Below are 24,873 nucleotides of genomic sequence, written 5' to 3' on the forward strand. Positions count from 1 at the left end.
AACATTGCAATCCATGGCGTATGCTGCAGCTTTGACTTTTTTCCTTCTAGATGCTGTAGAATTATGGCTATCCTGCACATTTTATCTTCTTACTATGTATTTTAGAAACTTTGTGCATCTGAGTCTGTCTTTTCAAGAACTCCTCCTCAACCATAAGAGCTAGGACCACCAAACTTGGTATGCAGCTTCCTCTTGTACTTAAAGATCCAAATTTGGTTGTGCCAGGACAATAGAAAGTACTTGAAATCAGATTTTTTTTCCATAACAGAGAAAAAGTAGAAGTCTGATAGCAGAGAAAGTTATGCTCCAGAATGACCACAGGAAGGCAGCAGGTGCAGGGAACAGTTATATTGCAGAGTGACCACAGGGGGACAGCTGCACCTGTAACAGTGGCTGGCTAAGGACAGACCTCTACATGTTGCTGACCACAGGTAAAGGGTCCCCCAGCCCTAAAGCCAGAGCTCAAACCATTCTTTCCTTAGCCCCAGCAGCCAGTAGCCCCCTCTAGCGAGCCCTCACTGCTGTCCCCCTCCCTGCCTGAACATCAGCCACCTGCTGGGCAGCACAGCCCTGGCTGGCCTTCCAGATGCCTTGAGCACCAAACCCCTGCTCTAACTCCAGCACCCCCCAGAACGCCCCTATTCCTCCCAAACCCCTGCAACCCCGCCGCCCCTAGCCTGAGCACCCACAAGGACCCAAGCAACACCAGGTAAATCTGCCAATATTATGAATTGCCAATCTCCCCCTACGGTAGTAGGAATTTTAAAAAGAAAAGTCTTATTGCTAAGACTTATTTTTAAAGTTATTGTACAGTGATATATTAGTTACCAAAGTAAATGTTATGATGCTTTGACTTTATTGCAGTGTGTTATTTGTGGATCTGCAAATTTCCATTAATTCCCATTGAGTATAACTGTTAAGAAACAAGATTCCACTATAGTTCCTGACAGTGTAAGGGCAGTGTGCTCTGAAGAGATATCATTCTAACCAACTTTTCAATTAATTCTGTAGAAGTTTAGTCAGTGACCAGCATTCTATAAAGTGCATACATTCCAATTAGTTAAGGACAAAGTGTCATGGACTGAAAAATATTAATTCATACTGTGAACTGAACACCATGCAAAAAAAAATTACCTCAGCCATTTTTGTGCACCATAGCTAAGTCATCCCAATGTGCAGAGCCTAGAAAATTCTTTCTATATTTTTATTCGTGTTTTCACTAGCTCAAATGTATTCACAACAAATATTGAAATAGTTCTTTTAATTAAACTCTGCAAAACATGAATGAATACAATTCCTTGACAGCTATAGTATTTGTTTTTTCCAGTCTACTGTAGTGCCTTGGCAATCTGCAACTCAATATTTATTTTATCCTTTGGCTCCAGGCTTTAGGCTTGCAAAAGCTTTGGAGTTCTTGAGGGACTGTGAAATTTCATTGAGAAAAGAAATGAAATGTGAGTCCCTCTCTGATTTCTTAGCCTCAAAAATAACTACAATGGTAAAATGAGGTTCAGGACGTGTAAGAAAGTATGTGCTTTGGACTTTGTCATCATAGAAATGAACAACCTTATCCAAACTGTTGAGGTCAGAGGTTCGGTCAGTCATAATCATGATTACATTGGGCCAGTGCATTACAGGCCTGTCACTGGGCAGTGAGACCACAGCTGGGTATTGATCCACCCCCTTAGGGGCTTCCCTGTAAGAGTGGGGATGATGGTAGCCATGTCCCTGGAAGCTCTCAGACCCACGGTTGTCAAAGATAAGAGAAACATTAACAGCATCATATTTCCTGATGAAACTGGAAATTTTCCCAAAATAATCAGGGTTAGTTTTAGCAGTCAGTGTTTTCATTTCGGATGCAGCTGTTTGGCGACTAAGGGCCTCGTGAAAGTAAAAGCTAAACTTGGCAAGGAGAATGTTTTTGAGTTTTATCAACCAGAGGAAAAGGTGCGGCGGTTGTACAGCCTTCTGAGACTGCCCTCCAAACAGATGTTTCTTAGTCTCTCGCTGTCTCTCAAATATTTGGCCCCACGTCTGCAGCTTTGCGTGAGCACTGTGCAAGTTGACTAGAGATGGGAGGAACTTCCACTCTGAGATCTGAGCCTGAGCCTTTAAAAGATGTGCAAGCACATCCACTTCCAGCTGAAAGCTGCTTTCAAGAGGACTGAGGATTGGATGGTGAAATCTAGAAAACAAAATATTTTTAGAAGTGATATGGATGTTGCACATGACAGAAGTGTTATATTTACTGGGACACCAAATCACAGGCAAAACATCCCTGAAAAATCAAAGTGTAGGCAGAAAAATTCTACATTGATTTTAAATGCATTAATTTTAAAATTGTTTTTGCATAAATATTTTAATTTAAAATGTAGCATGTCTTCATACCTAATAAATGATTTTTTACAAATCTCTCTCAGTAGGAAGAATCTTATTTAATATGCCCCAACACCAATAACACTTTTCTTTCCAATCAATAGGATACAGAACTTAAAAAAAACAACCCTGAAAGTTATTTCAATATTACATAACTAGAGGTAACAAGACACTTGTTTGTTAAGGACTAGTTACCAGACATCCTTGTCAAAGCAACTAATGCACCTGAAATTGTATGACTGTTGTCCAACTAGGCTTCCTCAATCACTTGTTTCCTCACAATGACATGAGAGCAGGAGGATGAAGGAGTGGGGAGTAGTGGACTGGTGAATAAAGCTACAATTGACTGCATCTGCTTCCAAACCTGCTCTTAAACTTTAAATTACAGCAGCCAAGGGGCAAGATGGAGGTCCTAGCCAATACCACAGTGAAGTAGCCATCCTGGCTGAATCCCTCACCAGAAAATTGAGAACAAGATCATCTCTTCATTTGTACAACAGAAGCTGAAGACAAACAAAAAGCTCTTAATGCACATTGCCCATTCCATGTCGCTACATCTACACTGCAAGGTTTTTGTGCAAAAACACAAACATCCGTGGTGTGTCCACACCTCAAATGCGCTTTTGCGCAAATAAATCAACAGTTAAACGGCAGAAGAGAGGGCTTTTACCAGTGTAGGTAAACCTCCTTTTACGAGGCATAACTCCCTTTTGCACTACAGCTATTGCGCAGGAAACCCCTATGGGAAAAAGCACAGGTGCTCTGATGGCCATTCTGTGAATGGCCATCAGAGCTTTCTTGCGCAAGAGCATTCATGCAGTGTGGACGCTTTCTTGAGCAAAAGCACATTGCTTTTGCGATGTGCTTTGAGGTGTGGACATGCTCTTGTGCAAGAAGTTTTTGCACAAAGAAGCATGTAGTGTAGGCATAGCCTGTGTGTTTTATGCCCCAGAGGACTCCTGCCATGTAAGTTAGGACAAGAAATTAGAGAATGAACCTCTCACCTTTCTTAATTTAATGTCAATTTGTAATATGCCTCTTAGAGGAAGCAGAGTAACTCCATGCTCTTGCATGTGTACAGAAACTCAATTTCCTGTCAAGTAACAAACATGTATGTTTGGGACTTGAGCTGGAAGTGGATAGTCACGCATAGACTACCCTTTCAAAAACATCATGCCAACATGTGCAGTGATTGATCCTGCAGGCACTGCAAAAGAATCCAGCCACCATTGGGATTTGCTCCTTCTATACCCATCCACCCAAAAAAAACTCAGCAATTAAATCCTCATTTTGAAAAGGTAAAATATTTAAAAGCAATTTTCCTATTAAAAAATAAATCTCAAATTACCATAAGAGATTTCTTATCATGAGTCTATCCAAGATGCCATGTGTAAGTGACTATGGTGGGATTTACCAGGCCTTCATGACCACTGATGGTGCTGCAGGAGTCCTAAGGCAGCAAGTGAACTAGCAGATTACACCACTTTTTCTTCACTGGTACAGTAATGCAATTCAAAATCCAATATCAAAATGGTAACTCCGTGTATAAGATCTAATATACGATCTCAAAGGCTATGTCTACACTGGCACCCTTTTCCAGAAATGCTTAAAACAGAACAGTTTTCCGTTATAAGTATTTCCGGAAAAAGTGCGTCTACATTGGCAGGATGCTTTTCCGGAAAAGCACTGTTTCCAGAAAAGTGTCCGTGCCAACGTAGACGCGCTTTTCCGCAAAAAAGCCCCGATCGTCATTTTCGCGATCAGGGCTTTTTTGCGGAAAAGAAATCTGTGTTGTCTACACTGGCCCTTTTAGGAACAGTTTTCTGGAAAAGGACTTTTGCCCGAACTGGAGCAGCATAGTTTTTCTGGAAAAGCACTGATGATTTCGCAGTAGATCATCAGTGCTTTTCCAGAAATTCAAGTGGCCAGTGTAGACAGCCGGCAAGTTATTCCGGAAAAGCGGCTGATTTTCCGGAATAAGTGGCCAGTGTAGACAAAGCCAAAATGTGTTGTGCTGGGACACAAATTGCTTTACTGGATCAAACCAGTGGCCTTACCAGTATGATCTTCTGTTGGTGGCCAGCACTCCATATTTTAGAGGAAGTTACAAGAAATCCCTAATGGGTAATTACTTGGGGGGTGGGGAAGGGTAATAATCACACTGAAAGTTCTCTCATTAACTCCTTCAAATAAATGGTTAGTTTATGTCCTGAAGAATAGAGGTTTATATAAAATAAATAAATTCAGGTCCATCTAATGATGGTGAACTCATTTCTCTCTCCCTGTTATAAGTGAAGGGGAAACTGGCAAGTCCCCTTTGTTTGCTCTTGTTTGATAGACAGAGCTCTGTAGTGCTTGGGTTCTTAATTTTTCTGACAATTCAGAACTGGTCTACCCCATGTTTCCTGCACAAGGTACAACTTACTGACTCCTTAAAGTAAGGGCTGAGGATGCTCCCAATTGTAGATTTTATGGGCCACTAAGCAAAAACAGAAAAGACGACATAGTATTCCTTACACTTAGGGGCTGTGTCTAGATTGGCATGATTTTCAGGAAATGCTTTTAACAGAAAATTATTCCGTTAGAAGCATTTTCGGAACAAAGTGTATAGATTGGCACGGACACTTTTCCGCAAAAACACTTTTTGCAGAAAAGCGTCCATGCCAATCTAGACGCGCTTTTCCGCAAAAGAGCCCCAATCGCCATTTTCGCGATCGGGGCTTTTTTGCGGAAAACAAATCTGAGCTGTCTACACTAGCCCTTTTGCACAAAAGCTTTGTGCAAAAGGGACTTTTGCCTGAACAGGAGCAGAATAGTATTTCCGCAAGAAGCACTGATTTCTTACAGTAGGAAGTCAGTGCTTTTGCGGAAATTCAAGCGGCCAGTGTAGACAGCTGGCAAGTTTTTCCGGAAAAGCGGCTGATTTTCCAGAAAAACTGGCCAGTCTAGACACAGCCAGGGGGAAAAGGGACATCTAAGCAGGATATGACTTGTTTAAGTCATAACTTAAGTGACTTGTTCAAGCAAAAAAGTGTATGTTGCATATCCTCCCAGCCCCCTTTTTGGCAAGTATCTTTAAGGGAAACAGGAACCAGTATGACTCATTTCTCTGGTGCATATCAACAATTAAGAGTATGAAACAAAAGCCTGAGAATGATTCAAGTTTTGTTACAGACCAGAAAAGGGAACCATACCCATTGTTTTCATGAGGCCTTAGTTTTATAAGCATCGAATACATATTTACTATTCTGTCTGGGCTTTACAAGTACAGGCAGTCCCCAGGTTACATACAAGATAGGGACTATAAGTTTGTTCTTAAGTTGAATTTGTACGTAACTCGGAACTGGCTCCAGATTCAGCCGCTGCTGCTGAAACTGACGAAGGACTGACTACAGGAAGCCCTAGGCAGAGTTGTTCTGCCCCCAGCTTCCTGGAATCTGCCACTGATCAGTTTCAATAGCGGCTGAATCTGGAGCCTGGGACAGAACAGCTGGGGTGCTGACGGGTAGGTCCCCCCAGGACCAACCCAGCAGCACCCCCGCTGCTCTACCCCAGGCGTCCACTAGCTGCGCCCCCCCCCCCCCCCAGCAGACCAGGGAGACCTGGAGCAAAGCCGCGGAGGCAGCGGAGTCCCCCGCCTCCAAGGCTTTGCTCCGGGTGTCCCTGGTCCGCTGGGGGGGGGGGGTCCCCAGCAGACCAGGGACACCCGGAGCAAAGCCGCAGAGGCTCAGGGAGGGGGCTCCAGGCTTGAGAACGTTGGGCTCAGGTGGAAGGTTGGGGTGCTGAGCAAACCATGGGCTTGTGGATGTGAGGGTTCAGGAGTTTGGGCTGAATATGTGAGGGACTCAGGGCAAAAAGGTTGTGGGTATGATGGGCTCAGGGCACAGATTTGTGATGTGTGGATGGTGCAGGAGTTGCAGCAGAAGACTGAGGATGTGCGGCTGCAGGAGTTTGGGGATGTAAGAGGCTCAGGACAGGGGGTTCCAGTGTAAGAGGCTCAGATTTGGGGTCAGGTGGTGCAGGAGTGTTATGATGCTGCAGTGATATGGGGACTTGGCCCAACTGGGGGCTTGTTGGCCAGGCTTCATTTTTAAATGAAATATGTCAAACTCAAAAGGTTTTAGCATTGTCTTTATTTATGAGAGGGGTGAGGAACCTGTTTTGAGTCAAGGGTCACTGACCCACAGACAAGTCAGTTGGGGCCACACAAGTGAGATGCAAAAAAACCCAACAACCCTCCAAAAAACCCCAAGCCTCACTAATGTGGTCCCAAATGTGCTGGTGGGGGTAGGGGACAGAGTACTAGTGGTTGCTGGGGCTGAGGAGAGGATGCTGCTGGGTGGAAGGATGCTGGCTCAGGTGGCAGGGTGCTGGGGTCAGGGACATGGTTCTTCTGGACACTAGGGTAACTGGCAGGGTGCTGGGACAAGGAACAGGGTGCTGCTGGGTGCTAGCGTGGATGGCAGGGTGCTGGGGCCAGAGCGGTGCTGAGTCCTGGGGTTTGTGGCAGGGTGCTGGGGCCAGGGCCAGGGCCAGTGCGGTGCTAGGGTGGATGGTAGGGCTGCCAAGGAGCGGGATAAGGATGGGGTGCAGGATCTGGGGGGCAGAAGGGAGCAAGGTCTGGGTGGGAGGTAGGGTGCAGAAGCAGGCTGGATGTAGGGTGTCTGGCCAGAGGGAGGGTGTCTGGCTACGAGGGAGGGTGCAAGGAGGGGACTTGGGTAGGAGTTGGACCTCCCTGATCTGGCACCATCTGGACCTGACTGGTCCCAGAGGTGGGATTTTTGGACCAGGGGAGGTCATTTCAAGGCTCCTGGTTCCCCTCCCCCTCCCCACTAGGCTTCTTTGTACCTCTATCCCCTTCAACCCAGCTGAGCTCAATTCCCCTGCACCTTCCCCCAAACCATGCAGACATGCTGAGCCAGAGCCCATTCCCTGCCCCTGCCTCCCTCCCCTTGGCTGCGTCTACACTGGTGCAATCTTGCGCCAAAGCAGCCGCTCTTGCGCAAAAACTTGCTTCCTGTCCACACTGGCCATGTGTTCTTGCGCAAGTAAACTGACGTTCTCATGTACGAAATCAGGGCTTCTTGCACAAGAACTATGATGCTCCTGTTCAGGAATAAGCCCTTTTACGCAGCTGTTCTTGCGCAAAAGGACAGTGTGGACAGGCAACACAAATTTCTTGCGCAAGAAAGTCCTGTGGCTAAAATGACCATCGGCACTTTCTTGGGCAAGAAAGTGTCCACACTGCCATAGATGCTCTTGTGCAAAAGCACAGCTGGCACATGGCAGTGTGGACGTGTTCTTGCACAAGAACTCTTGTGCAAATGTTCTTGCACAAGAAACTGTCAGTGTAGACATAGCCTAAGAGTTTCCTCACATGAGCAAAATGAATTGTGTTGTGAACCAGTACTGAGTTCGTGTGGCTTGTATGGATGTGCCACTGTAGCACCCAAGTTTATTAATAAATATTTTTAAACCTTTACCTTTTCTCTCTCCTCCCCTTGTTCCATCAGCTCCCCTGGTGCCTACTGCCTCCCAGTTCCTCACCCTCCTCTGCTGTCCTGACTCCTGCCCTTCTCACTGCCCTCAGCCCTCCTGCAATCTGCCCCCCTCCACCAGCCCTTCTCTCCTCCCTGTGCCCACTCCTCCAGTTGCCCCACTCTGATCATGTGAGCTACCCCTCCTCAAACACCTCCCTCTACAAACTTGCCCTGTGTCCCTCCCCTGCAGGTGTCTGCCCTTCTGCTTCACTCCCAGAATCCCCTGGCACTTGCACCTTCTCTTACTCCTGCACCCTCCTGTTGCCTGCCTCTTCCCTCACTGTCCCTACCCCCTTTGCCCTTTTTCCCTGATGCCAACCCCCTCACCACTCTCTGCCCCGTTCCACTCATGCCCTTGTGCCCTCACATGACTTGCTCCATCCCATCCTTCCTGATGCCCACCCCTTCTTTCAAACCTTCTCCCAGCACCTCCTCCTCCCCTCTCTAGCCCCCAATGCCCTTACCCCCTCTCCTCTCCCAGCATCACCCTGTCCCCCTCCCACTGACACCTCCCCTCCTGCTTTTTTCCTCATTGTCTGCACTTGGCTCCCTGGCATTTGTCTCTCCTCTACCCTGTCCTTTTGGTGCCTTCCCCTCTCCTCTCCCACACAAGCCCCTTCCTCTCCCAGCCCTTCCCCTTCCTTCCACTTTGCGGGGCTGGAGTCTGCGCTCCGTCCCCCAGACTCCGAACCTGCAACTCAGCTGCGTGGCACAACGCAGCGTCCAGCAGTTTTTAAAATCCCGGGCTGTGACTCAGACTCATAGACTTTAAGGTCAGAAGGGACCATTATGATCACCTAGTCTGACCCCCTGCACAGTACAGGCCACAGAATCTCACCCACCCCTTCTAGAATAATCACGCCCAGACATCTCCCACCCACCGGTTTGAGCATGCCGCGGAGGGCAGCAGCAGCCAGCAAGGGAGAGTTCAGTGAAGGTTGTGCACGGCAGGGACAGGACCAGGGGAGAGATGCTCTGGGGCCAGGGTAGGAGGACGCACCAGGGGGGGTGTGGGGGGGCAGGCCCTCTCCAGCTTCAAATATTGGTGGAGCATGGGCACCACGAGCCCATACAACTTGCCGCCCATGCCTCTGCTGGCTAGCCAGCTCTCTCTCTCTCTTTCAGAGGAGCGGGGGAGTGCCGGCTCCTCGCAGAACCCCTAGTTTTGCTTCGCGGAACCCCAGGGCTCTCCGGAGAACCAACTGGGAAACACTGCATTAGGGTGTGGAATGTAGCAGGCCATCCAGTAAGGTCTTTGTTTAAACCTCTATTGCAGGTGTCAAACTCGTAAATGAAACCAAGCTCTGTAGTTTCTCTCTCCAGCTGGTTTTTGAAATTGGCTTGTAATAATATTGTCACTTTCAGATCCACTAGTGAGTGTCCAAACAAGTTAAAATATTCCCAAACAGGTTTTTTAAAATTTATTCAGAGGGTAGGGAACCACCTGTCACTGAAAATGTGTGCAATAATTAAATGAGAATATTCTACCACAGAATTATAAGTTTATTTTCACTGCTTCTGCTGTCTGTTAGAACAATATTCTTTTTGATGCTATCTATTAAGGAAATTTATTCTGAAGCCGTTTCTTCTAGATAATCCCAAAATGTGCTATACTTAGTAGGGATGTTAGAGAGGAGTTGACCATTTGACTGCCTGATGAGCTTATGCTGATCAGGTAATCAATAGAGTCCTCAACTACTCGCTTTCCCCAGTGGGTTCAGGGGAGAACAGGAGACTGCGTTGGGAGGAGCCAGCTTAAAAGCCAGTTCCCCCCAGCACCGTCTCTGTGGTGCTGCCTTTCCCTCCACCACTGCGGGGGGGAGAGGGGGAAGAGGACTGGGAAGCTGCTTTAGCAACAGCCCCTGTCCATGGGGATCCCAGCAGGGAGCTAGGCCCCTCTCCCATACAGGGACTACTGCCACCAAGCAGCTCCTCTTTGCAGAAGCCTGGACTGGCCATGCACAGAGGCTGGTCTGGCAGCAGCTCTTGGCCATGGCCAACCCTGGCTGCCGCAAATAGGGGCTGTTGGACTCGGCGCAAGCCAGGACACTGTGCCTGTTCATTTTAAAATTAGTAAGAGCCCAGTGGCTCTTATTACATTTAAAATGCAGAGCCACAACACGAGTTGCTCTCAGAGCCAGCCCAAGCAAGGACTACTCAGTCCCAGCTGGAGCCAGCTGTGGGAGCTACTCCCACTCCAGTTCTGCAGAGTGGTCCTTATAAACTAATCATGTAGTCGATACAAATTGTATTGAATACATTAGCTGGATAACTGCAATTGAACATCCTTAATACTTAGACCATCAAGCATTTGAGCATGCTTATTACAGTGATATTGACCCATGAAGGTTATCACTGAAAGCTAAAATATTCATGTAAATGCAGTTCTGCCAAATCTTGTAGGTTATTATGATGTGCAGCTCCCAGCCCCTACTTTGCTTCATGCTTCAGTGATCTCTTCATGTGTCACTACATAGCAAGACTTGTTTAGCACTTTTAATCCTAACATACACATCAGCCACAACTAAAAGCTTGAAAATATGCTAACTGCAGAATAAACTGACAGTTATAGGCCAAGAACATCTGCTTTAATTAAGTTTCATAACCCAGAGGAGTCTTGAGAAAAAGTACAGCATTGCATAAAAGAGATACGATTTTTACAATAATCCTATTGGACCTCTCTTGTCCGGCACCTGACAGGTCCCAGAAGAAGGAATTTGCTGGACAATGGGAGGTCCCGTATACCAGCCCCTCAGCCCGCTGCTGGCTCCTTCAGCCCGATCGGGCTATCTGCGTGCCAGCCTCATCCCTGCTGCCCAATCAGGCTGCTGCAGCTCCAGCCCTGCTTCCAGGCAGCACGTGGCCCCGGCTGCACTGATTCTGCCGGGCTGCAGCAGCCAGCTTCCCCTCCCAGGCTGTTGCCACCACAGCCCTGGCCCTGCTGCTGGGTGGCAGGCAGCCCCAATCACGCTGATGCAGCCATCAGCACTCTGGCTGATGTGGCCCGGCCATGCTTCCCCTCTTGGGCTGATGTGGTCCCAGCCTCCTTGCTGGGCCACCAACATTCCCAATTACTTTCTGCCCAAGCTGCTGTGGCTCCACTGCTAGCAGATTCACAGGGTTGCACTGGGCTCCCAGCTGCTGGTTCCCCTGCCCTGGGTCTCTCTCATCCAGGAACATCTGTGGTTGTGCTAGACCACAGATGTTGCCAGATGAGAGAATCCCAGATTTGAGAGGTGCTACCTGTAGCACTGTACCTTAAAACAACAACCTATACCCACATTTACCATTGTTATACATGTTTTGTATTAAGTATGCCTTGTTAGGCATCATTTGAAAAGTCATGATCTGTTTAACTTTACCGTCCTGTTCAATTATATGTATTAGCACTGTATGTGAAGTTTATTAGTTATTGAAATATGAGAGGTGGGGAATGCCCACAGCTAGCTTTTCTGTGGCAAAGAAGCAACTAATGCCTGAGACAAATTTACATCAGGACTAGCCAGCTGTATATTGATGGCACATTATGGAGAATTACTTTCCCAGCAGACTCAAGAGAGCTAACACCTGTGACACCACAAGGATCTTTCTAGCACCAGGGAGAGTATACACAATGAGAGGTAATGACATCACTTTTCCTCCCCCTAAGGACAACAAGAATGTTTGGAAGGCTGAACATCTCCATTTCAAAGTCTATGTATTAAGAACTGAACTGCTTACAATGCCTAGTGAGGTTGCAGAAATCATTTATTTCCTGACATTGTGACCTTAGACTTCTGCAGCAGCCAATGTAGCTGACTCTAAGACCAGCTACACAATTGGCTCTGGGGCCAGCTGAACCAGATCATGATACTATTATGTAATTTGTGTTAGTCTAAAGTGCTACAGGACCACTAGTTTTTTTCCCTGCTACTGCTTGAGCAGCCCCGGACAGCTCATTGCAGGGACCACCCAAGCCACAGCCAGTGCAGCTGGCCATGGGGACCACCCAAATAGTGGTGGGTAGGATTGCCCCCAGGAGCCCCAGATAATAATTTAGTCATTGCATTTATTAGTAAAGGTCCTGAACAGATCACGGGCCATGAATTTTTGTTTATCACACATTTCCTGTCCATGACTTTTATTAAATATACCGCTGACTAAATCATAGGCTTACTTTTCACTTAATCTTTCTGCAGTTAAACTTAATGTTTTATCTTTACCAATGAGGTTGTTGAAAGTGCACAGAGAATCCACTCAGATTACAAAGGCTACGTATAGCTCATGAAAGGTTGTGGGAGCCTGCATGTAACCTTTATGTGCTAATAGCTATGTGAAAGTTAAGCCTGAAGGGGCTGCTTGTCACTAGCATAGCAGTACCAAAGCTATCCTGATTCAGAGAGTAAAAAAGGGAACACAGCAGTCCCACAGTCCAGGTTGTATCCCAGGGGCTATCACAAACACAAGAGTGTTAGGAAGTTTATAATTTTCACCACAGACTTCAACACCAGAGATACCAGAGTTACACAACTCTTAGCAAGTTTCCAAAACAGTAGGGCTACATCTAGACTACATCCCTTTTTCGGAAATCGCAATCGCAAATGAAGCGGGGATTTAAATCTCCCCCGCTTCATTAGCATAAAAATGTCTGCCTTTTTTTCGGCACGGAGCTTTGTTGGAGAAAAGTGCCAGTCTAGACGCTGATCTTTCAAAAAATAAAGCCTTTTCCGAAAGATCCCTTATCCCTCTTGAAATAAGGGATCTTTCGGAAAAGGCTTTATTTTTTGAGAGATCAGTGTCTAGACTGGCGCTTTTCTCCAACAAAGCTCCGTGCCGAAAAAAAGCAGCAGCCATTTTTATGCTAATGAAGAGGGGGAGATTTAAATCCCCGCTTCATTAGCAATTGCAATACGTCTAATTTACATCCCTTTTCCGAAAAAGGGATGTAGTCTAGACGTAGCCTAGCTGTAATTCTGGAAAAATGTCACTTCTATCTCAGATTGGGGCATGTTTTGCCCTTCCACCTACATGTAATCGTGATTACAGAGGAAACTAACACCTCAAAAATGTTGCAAATAGTTAGGCACACTCGTCTTATTAATTGTATAGGAAGATTCACTTTTTTGAATCATTCTCCTCCTTTTCCCCAGGATATTATGTATTAATAGTCCAGCTTGAACATCAGCTCTAGAACTGAATAGAGTTCAGCTGGAGAAGCAATGTCATCTAGAACACAGAAAGAAAATCTGTAGCAAAGGCAGTTTACAAAGAATAAAAGGGGATAAAAAGAGCTACTAGTCCAGGAACATCCATGGTCCGGCATGATTTTAGTTAGCTGGATTTCCACTTATCATAGGGGTGACCAAGTTTCCCGTGGTCCCATAAAGTTTGTTTACAGCCACCAGTCCTGGCTCTCAGTGCTTTATACTGTTATTTCACTTAATTTACCCCAAATGTCTTCAAAGAGCCCCAGAAAGCAGCTGAAGTATTGGGAATGCTGCTAAACAATATTAACACCTCAACTCAAACAAGAACTCACCTGGAGCTGTATTTCTTTAGGATGGATTCCAAAATGTTTACCAGTTCCTCAGAGTTAATGAACTTTTGGGTGCTGAGGGTGAACATTTTTTCATAGAAGTCAGCAATTTCCATCCGCGCCTGAACAAAAAAACACAGCTGTTCAGACAGGTGAGAAAGCAGCTCTTCCAAGTGAGGAGCTGTTCCTCCTAGTGCATTGCGACCCGTCGCCACCACCTTCTTCAGCTCATTGTGCAGAGATGTGTAGATGGTTCGGATGGAGTCCTTTCGGCTGAAGAATGACTGACCACCTGTTCAGATAAATATGGATGTATTACCAAAACCCACGGATGGCAGAGACAGTCAACAACAACACTGGAAAATGGCGAGCATTCAAGCTTCCATTCAGCTAGATAGGTGCACCTAAAAAAAAAATCTATGCTGAAATATTTCACTGAATTTTTCCACTCAAAGAACACCTTTCAGATAAGTCTTTTAGGAATAAAGATTTACATAGGCATTTCATGTCATTTTGCTCAATAACTGGACTAATTTATGCTTGTTGCAATTCATTTTTCAACAAGGGACTGATTTATAACTTCCCTCTTTGCCTGCCTGCCTCCCTCCCAGCAATCTCCTATTTTCAGTACAGTCACTATAAAAATAGCGAGAACTTATCAGTTGTGACCAGGAAACACCTCTTTCTCTAGAAACTAGAAACAATGGAGTCACAATAAAGCTTCAATAATCTACATTACTATTAATAACCCTATACCTTTTAATGTGACAATACCCTTTAAAAACATGAAACATTTAACATTTGTAAGACAAAACTTAAAAATGAACCATACAAATGTGTGTAGATCAAAGGATTTCAACTGTCCAAACAACAACTGCAAATCAAAATCCCAGAGGAAAACAATACCCATATGCTTCAGAGGTTATTACGTTATTCCATAACAAGACAAAACAAACATGTATAATATCTTAAATTATTGAGAAGGGAATTTGGGCTTGTATTCCCCACCCCCGGCTGTTTGACATCACTTGGGACTTAAAAGAACCCACAACAAAAAACATGTAAAGATACTCAAACAGTTGCCAGGACTGGACCACAAAGGAACTATTTCACTAGCTCTGATTAATAATCAATACAAACAGCTACTTGTATTACTAGCCATACGAATGGATCTGCTGCAGAGGTGTCATTGCTTCACAACAAATCCATGGTGCAGCAAAGGGCTGCAACCCAGCATGAATGGAACAGAAAGAAAATACACTGTGTAAGGATGACAGGATGCTGGGACCCAAGAGATATCTTGGGGTGAAAGAGCAAAAAAGACTGTTGTCCTACTAAGCTATTTATCAACCACAAGTCTCCCACGCTGTATTACTGGACATAGTTATATGTCCACACCAACATCATCTTCTCATGGTATTTAATCTGAGCTATATTTTGGATACTAAGCACACTGCATTTTTAAAGATTCTTATTACTCTAAGCTTGGGCTCAGGTTGCCACCAAAGCAGAAGTAAAGAACAGAACTGCAGAAACCCTGTGAAAAAATATAGTATGTGGTTTTCTAATTAAAGACTGTCAAAGTACAAGGGGACCAAGTAAGGTTGTATAAGCAACCTGAATTCTCTCATTTCCTAACTTCAGAGGATTTGATTTAATCTAAATAACATTCTTCCAAATTAGTTTGGGTTGGGTTTTTTTTGCGCAAGTAATATACTATTAAGCAGCAAAAAGGGCAATACTTCCTTTAGAAAAACCCACCAGTCTTTAAAGGCTACTTTTAAGATGCTGCACATGTTATGAAGGCAGACTCCACCACAGGTCATGTAACATTATGTACAGTGACACCGCAAAGCTCTCTCTCCTCTTCTGCAGGTAAGATTCTAACCATAAATCTGGAAAAACCTTACTCTGACTATTTCCATTACTTCCATTTACATCTGCAGTTTGTAATCATGTCAATTCAACTGATACAGACAGAAACATCAGAAACTCTCAGCAAACAAGAGGCTCAACACAAAAGAATTCAATATGATCTTCCTGGTAAATCTACTGGAGCTAAAACAATGCCAAGTGGAACCTTACTGACTTCAATGAGACTTTATGCAGGGTTCACCACAATGACAGAAAGACTAGCACCTTCATTCTATCTCTGATTCATTTTTGGGAACAGAAGTTGGGAATTTTAAGTTTAGACTGTGTAAGCCTTAAAATGGAATTCTCTTTATTTTTAGGTTAAAAATGCGCTAACATGTTAAGGAAAATCCATGTAAATTAACACAAAATAAATTTTTAAAACTATTCCTAGATTAAAACTAGATTTTATGCAGATATTGAAACAATTTCACTCAGGGCTCATATTTATACCAGATAATTTAGCAAGTGCCAGAGAAACAAAATGAAAAACTCTGATGGCTCCCAAAGTCCACAACAAGCCATATGAGCAAATGATACCAGATTATTCAGAGTCAATATAGTCTACATAGCTTGAATAGTAATAAGTTATCTTATTTACATTTTAAATTACCAACCTACATAATGAATCTGTGGGATAGGATACGATTGATCCATTTCTGACAATGGAATTATTTGGATTGCTAATCCAAATAATTGTTTTCTTAAAATGCTTCTCACAAAGGAGCAGATAATTCATGAATAGTTTAGTTGATAAAATTTTTATCAACTACATCAGTGGTCCCCAACCTTTTCAGGTTGTCGGGCGCCAGGGGGCATGGCCGTTCGCCCGCCGGGCGCCCGGGGGCGGCCCCCCCCCATAGCCGCATGCCCGGGGCTGGCGCCCCCCCCCCCCACAAGCGCCGCGCGCCAGGGCCGGTGCTCCCCCTCCCCCGCGCAAGCGCCGCGCGCCCGGCGCTCCCTGCAAGCGCCGCGCGCCCGGGGCCAGCGCTCCCCCTCCCCCCGCAAGCGCCGCACGCCATGTGCCCGGGGCCAGCCCACCCCCGAGCACCTGGCGGGCGCATGCAAGTGCCCCCGCAGGTGCCATGGCGCCCGCGGGCACCGTGTTGGGGACCACGGAACTACATGGTTAGTGGACAAGGGCAGGCTTGCTCAGTCCTGTCTTGCACCAGGTCCAGGACCTACCCCCGCTGCATTTCTGCAGTTTAAATGTAGCAAGAGCCAGGCATGAATGCAGAAGCACAGCAGGGGTAGATCCCCGGCCTGGTTTAGTCCCAGCTTGCGACAGGTCCTGAAGCCTTCCCCTGATAGAGGCAGTGGCACAGGGGGAGTGGGCAGATAGCAATGCAAAAACCGTGCTGAGGGGGGAAAACCAGATTTTAAACCAGCTCCCTGCATCACCAACTCCTGCTTCCTGAAGTAAATACTAGATTTTTAGTATTAAAATCTTCAACTTACTCACAATTCTATTACCTCATCCCCCATATCTCAAATACAGTACTTAGGGAAAATAATTCTAAACCAGATTCTGCCTCTAAACTACTTAGAACATTTGTAACTGAAAAAGGTCTTGTTCATATCAAATCCATCTCAGGTAATCAAAAATTGCAGGTATCCAAGTCAAAAGCCATCACTAGCAGCAGCACTGACTTGCATTCTTGTTGGCAGTCTCAAGCAGAGAAACAGAAAACTGAATAAATATGAAATGTTAACTACCTTCTTACCCATAGAAGTGGTCTTCTAATCTCACGGTAAGGGGACCCAGTAAATCGAACCCTGGATGCTTTCACTATTGTTCATGAAATATTTGTTTGTGCATAAATAAGTCTGCTGACTTCCGGATTGGTTAATTCTATATTTTCCACAAGCACTAAATTTGCTTCAAGTAACAGCTTTACAGGAGGATAGAAATTCATTCTTATTATAAAGGAGACTTTAAAGTCTCTACTTAAATATAAACTGAACTAACTTTTCAGGCACCCTAGAGAGTTATAGGACAGATCACTGGCCTCCACAGTGTACTGAATGCCACTTTCAGATGCAAAAGGAAAACCAGCTGTCTTTAACAGGACATCTGGAATGCCCCTGTATGAGAAGAAATTACCAGGTAGCATAAACCAAGCAGCGGACAGAACAGGTTAGGAATAGAGCTTCTTATGTTCCTGCCATTCCCATCTGTGTAACAGCTTTTAAGTGGGCTGTTAGTAACCTGTGTAAATTAAAGCAGCCCTGAGGCTACTGTAACTTTAGCCTCTAGGTCTGAGGTAATCAAAGAATAGGGACCTTGTCCCCTCCTCTCTTCCCCCCCCCCCAAAAAAAAAGTCAGGGAGAGTAGCCAGAGAAAAAAAAGTTCATAAAGATTTCAGGGTCTGTTCAAAAGCTTCTAGTGGCCCACGGTCTGCCTACTGACTACTAAGGATAAGTAGCATGTAATTGACTAATCAAACAGTGTATGCGCTATTCGATTAGTTAATAGGGCAGTGCTGCCCCTTTCAAATGCTGTGGCAGCATTTCAAAGGGGCAGCATCACATAGAGCCTGGGGTCAGCTGAGAGTCCCCAGCAGATCCTGGGCTCTAAGCGGTGCTGCCACTTGGAAATGCTAGGACCACCCAATTCCACAGCTGATCCCCGGCTAAGTGGTGCTGCCACTTCGAAGTACCCTCTCCCCCACTGCCTCTATCAGAGGGGGAAGCAACTAGTCAATTATCCTGTCCACTAGTTCTTAACTTCTCTATTGACTACCCATGCTCTAGGGCGATGAGTACAAAGTAAGATATTCTGTGTCTTATTTTCTATCCCTTTCTTAATAATTCCTAGCATCCTAGCCTTTTTGACCGCCGCTGCATACTGCGTGGAAGTTTTCAGAGAACTATCCACGATAACTCCAAGATCTCTTTCCTGATTTGTCGTAGCCAAATTAGCCCCCATCATACTGTACGTATAGTTGGGGTTATTTTTTCCAACGTGCATTACTTTACTCTTATCCACATTAAATTTCATTTGCCATTTTGTTGCCCAATCGCTCAGTTTGGTGAGATCTTTTTGGAGTCCCTCTCAGTCCGCTTCTGTCTTGACTATCCTAAACAGTTTGGTATCACCCGCAAACTTTACTACCTCACTGCTTACCCCTTTCTCCAGATCATTTATGAACAAGTTGAAAAGGTTTGGTCCCAGGACTGACCCTTGGGGGACACCACTAGTTACCCCTCTCCAATCTGAAAATTTACCATTTATTCCTACCCTTTGTTTCCTGGCTTTTAACCAGTTCTCAATCCAAGAAAGGACCTTTCCTCTTATCCCATGGCCATGTAATTTACACAAAAGCTTTTGGTGAGGGACATTTTTCTGGACACTGAAATGAGCACAGCTTGGCTAGGCCCATGGCATAGTATCTAATTGTAGGAATGTAAAATCCCATGTAAATTATTAGCCAGTTAAACTATAGGTTTAAACAGATAACCTACTGCCACACCATGTGCACAGAACATTGCGGGGCAGGGGGGGGGGGGGGGGGGGAAAGAGACTGCTCTGGCCAGGCAGGGCCTACTGCATTGGGTCATAAGCAGAGGGCTGCTCCAGCAGGCTGAGCCAGCCAAGCTACGTAGGACTCATCACATCATGCCCCTTCTGCCTGGCTGAGCTACTCCATCTGGGCCAGCCACTGGTTACCCTTGTAAGCATGCTGGTAAGGCAATGCTTACCAGTTAAACATTTACATCCCTTAATAATTGTGTGGATTCTTACACTTTTTGCCCAGTCCCAACATTGTTGAGTTGCCAAGTGTATAAAGCACAGTAGCTAGTCAAGTCACAAGTTTTCCCATCTACCTTCATACTATCCTACACTGAAGGGTGGCCGTACAGGTATACCAAGTACCATCCTACATTTATTTTGTTTTTAATATAGTAGATAAAGGTGGGGGGGAGGAGATGATCAGATCATCAAACAGCACATGTATGAATTTAAATGCTTGTAAACTACAATTCAGAAGTCAAAATCCTAGTGTTCTATAGCTATACAAGAAAGATGGGCAGAGGTAGCACAAGCTTTCCCCAGGCATTGCTAACATGCTCAACTCTGACACTAAGGGGCAAGATCTAACAGTTTACAAAGCTGTTCAGTTTGAATAGCCAGTCAATCCTCGGCCTTTATGCAGAGCCTAAAAGAGAGGATGCAAACGATAGCTACGATTAAGACAAACGGCTAAAAAGCAGCCTGTCCCCCACACTCATTGCACTCAGGCTCCTGAAACTTCGGGGATATGAAGCAGCGACGCCGACGGCCGCGAAGGAGTTAGCAGCATCCTGCAGGGCTTGACCCGGCAGCTCCAGACCCGCATCCCGAGGCCAGTGACGCTCTGAGCACAGTAGCCGGGAGAGCTGCTGCCAATGGCCACATGCTCCAGCAAGGAGCCTTCGCCCCCGAGGGCATCAGGCCCCGCGGCTGAGGCTGACCGTTGGCCCCGGCTCCCACTCAGCAGCGGCACCGCCCCCTGCACTGTCACCGCACCAGGCCCGCTCCCCCCTGGGGCCTAGGAAGGCCCGGCCGCGGGGCTTGGGGGGGGAAGCTGCCGGTCAGGGCGCTGGGGAGGAGGCTGCCCGAGCGCCGCGCGGCCCGAGCCCGGCGGGTACCTAGCTTCTGGCCCAGGAAGGTCATGCTGTGATAGGCCTTCTCGGCGGCCGCCAGGTGCGCCAGCCCGGCCAGCAGGGAGAGCCAGCTGGCCCCCGCGCCCTTGTTGGCCTCCCGCTCCTTCTCCACATTGTCCTTGGCCTTGTCGTACGAGAAGATGCCCAGGTGGGAGAAGAACGTCTCCAGCACGGCCTGCTCCAGCGGCACCGGGGCGCCCAGCGGGATCGACTCCCCCATGCCGCGCCGGCCGCTTCCGGCCTCCCGCCGGGCACGTGAGCCAGGCCGCCACGCCCCCTCCGCTCGTGCTCCCTCGCCCAAGGCGGGGCGGCGCCGCGCTGACTCCGCCCCTCGCTGGTCAGGTGACGTGCGGTGCGGTGCCGTGGGGCGCAGGGTGCGTGGCCAGATGACGTCAGCGGGGAAGAAAGCCGTTGATTGCAAAGGGCGGCCTTGAAGCCCCCTGGTTCCCCTCGCATGCTCCCCCTGCCCTCCAGTGGCCGCAGCCTGCGGGGGATCGCTCAGCCTGGGAGCGCCGCCCCTTCCTTGGCGGGGTGCACGGGAAGGGGGCGGGGCTGCAGGGGCCGCCCGGCTCTGCGCTGCCAGGTGTGTGGCTTGTTGGTGCCGGGAGGGAGGCAGAACCGGGGAGGGGGAGGGGGAGCCCTTTCATAAGAATGTCCCTTTGCATGCCTGAAAATATGCAGCTTCATGGAATTGGTAATCGACATGAGGATTAATAAGAGCATAAATGGAACATTGTACTCACACACTCAGACACTTCGCCAAAGGATCAATGCCCACAACACAGATATCAGACAGGATCACAAAGAAAAAACAGTTTCTTGCCATTTCAACCAGAAAGGACACTCTCTCAATGACTTAATTACCTGCATCCTGCTTCAGAAGCCTTTTAAATCTGCACTTGAAAGGGAATCCTCTGAACTGTCATGCATGCTAAAATTTGACACTCGACATGTGGATCTCAACAAAGACCCTAGCTATCTTACCCATTACAAAGATAGCTTCCCCAATTATCACCTCTAATACCATTAGCTCACAGACATTTACCTCCCCCCCAATCCCCGCATCCCCCTTCTTTTCTGAAATGTGATTTGTCCTTTTCATATGTGTTCATTTTTTTAATTGTATCCTTTGGTATATATATGGTTGTGACTATTTTCTTCCACTATTTGATCTGAGAAAGTGGGTCTGGCCCACGAAAGTTCATCATCTAATAAACCATCTTGTTAGTCTTTAAAGTGCTACATAGTCCTGTATTTTGTTTCACTCTATGTCATGGGACTTTTTCACATGTGTCTTTGATGTTTACATTATAACCGGTCAAATCCAGCTTCGTGCAGGCATTCAGGCGGTCTTCTGTCAATCTTATGGCACGAGGCTGGGGATGTGGGTGTGCAGGAGTCGGGGTTGGGCTCAGGGAGGGGCTCAGGGCAGGGGGTTTGGTTGTATGAGGGACACAGCACAAGGTGTGTGGGGGTGCAGCAGTGTTACAGCAGGGGGCTTGGGATGTGGGGGTGCAGGAGTCTGGGTCGGGTGTATGATGGGCACAGGGTTGCAGTGGGGGGGTGTAGGAGTGTTATGATGGACTGAGGATATGGAGGTGCAGGAGCCTTGGGATGTGGTGGTATGGGGGGGCTCAGAGTAGGTGGGTTCAGGTGTATGATGGGCTTAGGGCTAGGGTGTGGGGAGTGCAGGAGTGTTATGATGCTGCAGCCAGATGGGGGCTGGGCCCTAATTTGGGATTTGTTGGCCAGGCTTCAGTTTTAAATAAATTATGTTCAACACAAAATGTTACAACATTGTCTTTATTTATGGCAGGGATGGAGAATCTTTTTGGGAGTCAGGACCACTGACCCCCAGAAAAATCAGTTGCGGACCACACAAGTGAGAAGCAAAAAAAAAAACCCCTCCAAAAATCCCCAACCCTCACTGATGTGGCCCCCAACTGAGACACCTCACTCCCCTGGCACTCCGGCCCCATTGGGTAGAGGGAAACAGGGAAGACTTAGGTTCAAGGCCTCAGGCCAGATTAATATTTCTGGGGTTCCAGGCTTAGTGGGTTTTGTCACTCCCCTAGGCTCTGAGGTGGAGCCAAAAATGAGGGATCCAGTGTGTGGGACAGAGCTGCCAGTGAGTAGGATAGTGATGGAGGTGAAGGATCTGGGCAAGAGATAGAGTGCAGGAGGGGATGAGGTTTGGGTCGGAGATAGGAGCAGGCTGGGAGTAGGATGTTTGGCTAAGGAAGAGGGGGCAGGAACAGACTGGGGGGTAGATGTCTGACCAGAGGAGAGGGGAGAGGAGGAGGCTGGCGGGTAGGTATCTGACCAGGGAAAAGAGGGAAGGAGCAGGCTGGAGGTGCAGGGTCTTGTGGAGAGGAAGGAGGGGGGAGAAAGAGGGTGCAGTGGCTGGGATGGCATTTCCTTTTTTTCTTTTTTTTCCCCCCAGTGTCTGTAACAGGGTATATTTAATAGATACAAGTCACTCCCACATGGCAGCCAGTCACTGCTCCACACAGGTCACAAAATAAATTAGCGGGCCAAATGTGGAATGGAGACCGTGCCTCGCCAGCAGCACAGGGAGTCCAGCCAGCAGTCATGCTTCCTGTAGCACTCCAGACTGGACAGGAGTCCTGCCAACACCAGGATGAAGGTGCTCAGGCCAATGACAGACTCCAGTGGCCTCCTGGGGCTCTCTGGCAGGTGTGAGTGCATGTGCATGCGAGTGCAAGGCATACACGGAAGGCGGGAGCAAAGCAGCAGGGACACAACCATGGCAGCAGTGGGTCCTTCACAGGCAAGATGGCGTCCGGGTCTGCCCCAAATAAATTATTTTGGTAAGTCCTCTTTGACAATGTAAGGGGGATGTACACACTGATTGCTCCCTCAGGTAACAATTATTTACACTTGCCTTGATGGTAAATAAAAGTGATTTTATTAAGTACAAGCAGGAGAATTTAAATGGTTGCAAGTGAAAACAGGCAGAGCAAAGTGAATCACAAATTTAAAATGACAAAAACAATGCACAGCTAGTTCTAACATACACTCAAGCTTATTTCAAACTCACCCTGTTCCTATTTTAGCCAAAAGATCTTTTTTCCCTGGGTCCATAGTTCATTCTCTTGAGACTGACATGCCAGCCAAAGACCAAGAACTGAAAAACTTTGCTTCTTAAATAGCCTCCCTTACAAGTGGGAATTCTCTGTTTTACATTCTCCTCTTCCATGGAAAATTACCTGGTCAGCCCCTACTAGTTAGGGAAGCCAGATGACTTCCTAAGAACAACCACTGCTAAGACTTAAAGGACACAAGGGGCTGTTTAGAGGTGATCACCCAGACATTGAGGGAAACACCTTTGATGGCTTTAATTTGCACATCTAAAACCATAAACCATTCCATATTCCTAACTCTACATACAATAATGATTCATACACCAAAATAAGATATACAGATCCAGCAGATTATGACATTAAAATTGATATTTTATATGAGGTATTTTGTCCAAAGCATCTTTGAGTTATGCATTTTGTGTTCATAAGTCCATTTTGTAAAGCCGGGGTGGGGGGGTGGAGGGGAGGAGAGAGGAGACCATCACAGAGAGAAAACACTCCCATCAGTTTCCCTTACTCCTTACGAGGAACAGGAGTACCAACACTGATGGGGGTCTATAGTAGACCCTCTAAATCGAACCCTGGAAGCGTTGATCTTCCGTGTACTGTAGACGTGCCTAGGTCACAAGTGATCTGCATTAACTCGAAGACCTAAAGGGTATGTCTAGACTACATGCCTCTGGTGACAGAGGCATATAGATTAGACTACCTGGCATAGGAAAATGAAGCAGCGATTTAAATAATCGCCGCTTCATTTAAATTTAAACGGCTGCCGTGCTGAGCTGATCAGCTGTTTGTCGGCTCAGCGCAGTAGTCTGGACTCTCCGCCGTCGACCTCCCAGGTATGCCTCCCAGGTATGAGCTTTACATACATTTTGGAATGATTATGACAATGAGAGGACTACTGGCTCTTGGTAGAGACCTCATATGCTATGCTTTTCTAAAATATTATGTAGATATCTAATCTAGGGGATCCCTGTAAAACTCTATGCATCCACTGTGCCCCCTGTCAACTGGTATGAAGGGATCACTAAGTCAAAGTAGGTATCTTGCTATTCCTCAAAACTTTATGATGAAGAATAGCACCAGCTGGGAGTGTCTATCATCCCAGATCCAGCATGGGACTATGGGTAACTAAAGGAGCATAGATGGACAATGCAAATAGAATCAATTATTATTTTACCACATTCTTGTCTTTTCTTCTTGAAGAATGAGATGAAATCGTTGTAGTGGCATGAAATAGATGCTTCACATATGTATTTTTGATAGTCCTGACATCTAACTATAATTAAACCAGTGGAATTTGAATTCTTAATAGAAATTGAATTTTCTAGTCTCATTGTGTAGTGATCCAGACCTGCAACATTATTTAAATCAATTATAAGACCCTTTTAACTTCTTCTTGTTCTGATTAAATGTGGTTCCTGCAGCTGTTCAATTCATTCTTATCACAATATGAGCATGTAGCCTGTCTCTAGTTGAAAGTTGTTTCCAAGTGTTCCAAAATGGTGATAAAAAAATCCCCTTTTCCTATTTATAAGTGTTTTTTAACCTATCTTTGCATTTACTGTAAGAGATGAGGTTATTCTGAACCTTTCAAGTCAGTAGTTCCATTTGGGTCATTTTTCTTGAGTAAATGAAATTGCTCTAGAGAGGGAGTTCAAATACCCACAATGAAGTTGTGTTACAAAGGATTCCTAAGAGGAGCATGTTACAGCCTGCTAAATTATATTTATTTAAAATTATATTTATTTCTGTGTTTTCTTCTGTTGTAACA

General features: G+C 46.3%; 1 protein-coding gene across 1 annotated transcript; it reads right to left on the reverse strand.

The window, feature by feature from the left end:
* Positions 1 to 1,244: 1,244 nt before the first annotated feature.
* KICS2 (KICSTOR subunit 2) lies at positions 1,245 to 20,436 on the reverse strand. Its single transcript, XM_075930940.2, has 3 exons — positions 19,978 to 20,436; positions 13,435 to 13,723; positions 1,245 to 2,185 (listed from the first exon to the last, which is right to left on the reverse strand). The coding sequence occupies exons 1-3, from the start codon at positions 20,210 to 20,212 to the stop codon at positions 1,369 to 1,371; spliced, it is 1,341 nt and encodes a 446-aa protein (XP_075787055.2). The 5' UTR covers positions 20,213 to 20,436; the 3' UTR covers positions 1,245 to 1,368.
* Between the last annotated feature and the right edge of the window lie 4,437 nt (positions 20,437 to 24,873).

This window comes from Pelodiscus sinensis, chromosome 1, assembly GCF_052426305.1.
Source record: "Pelodiscus sinensis isolate ZL-2025 chromosome 1, ASM5242630v1, whole genome shotgun sequence".
Lineage (NCBI taxonomy): Eukaryota > Metazoa > Chordata > Testudines > Trionychidae > Pelodiscus > Pelodiscus sinensis.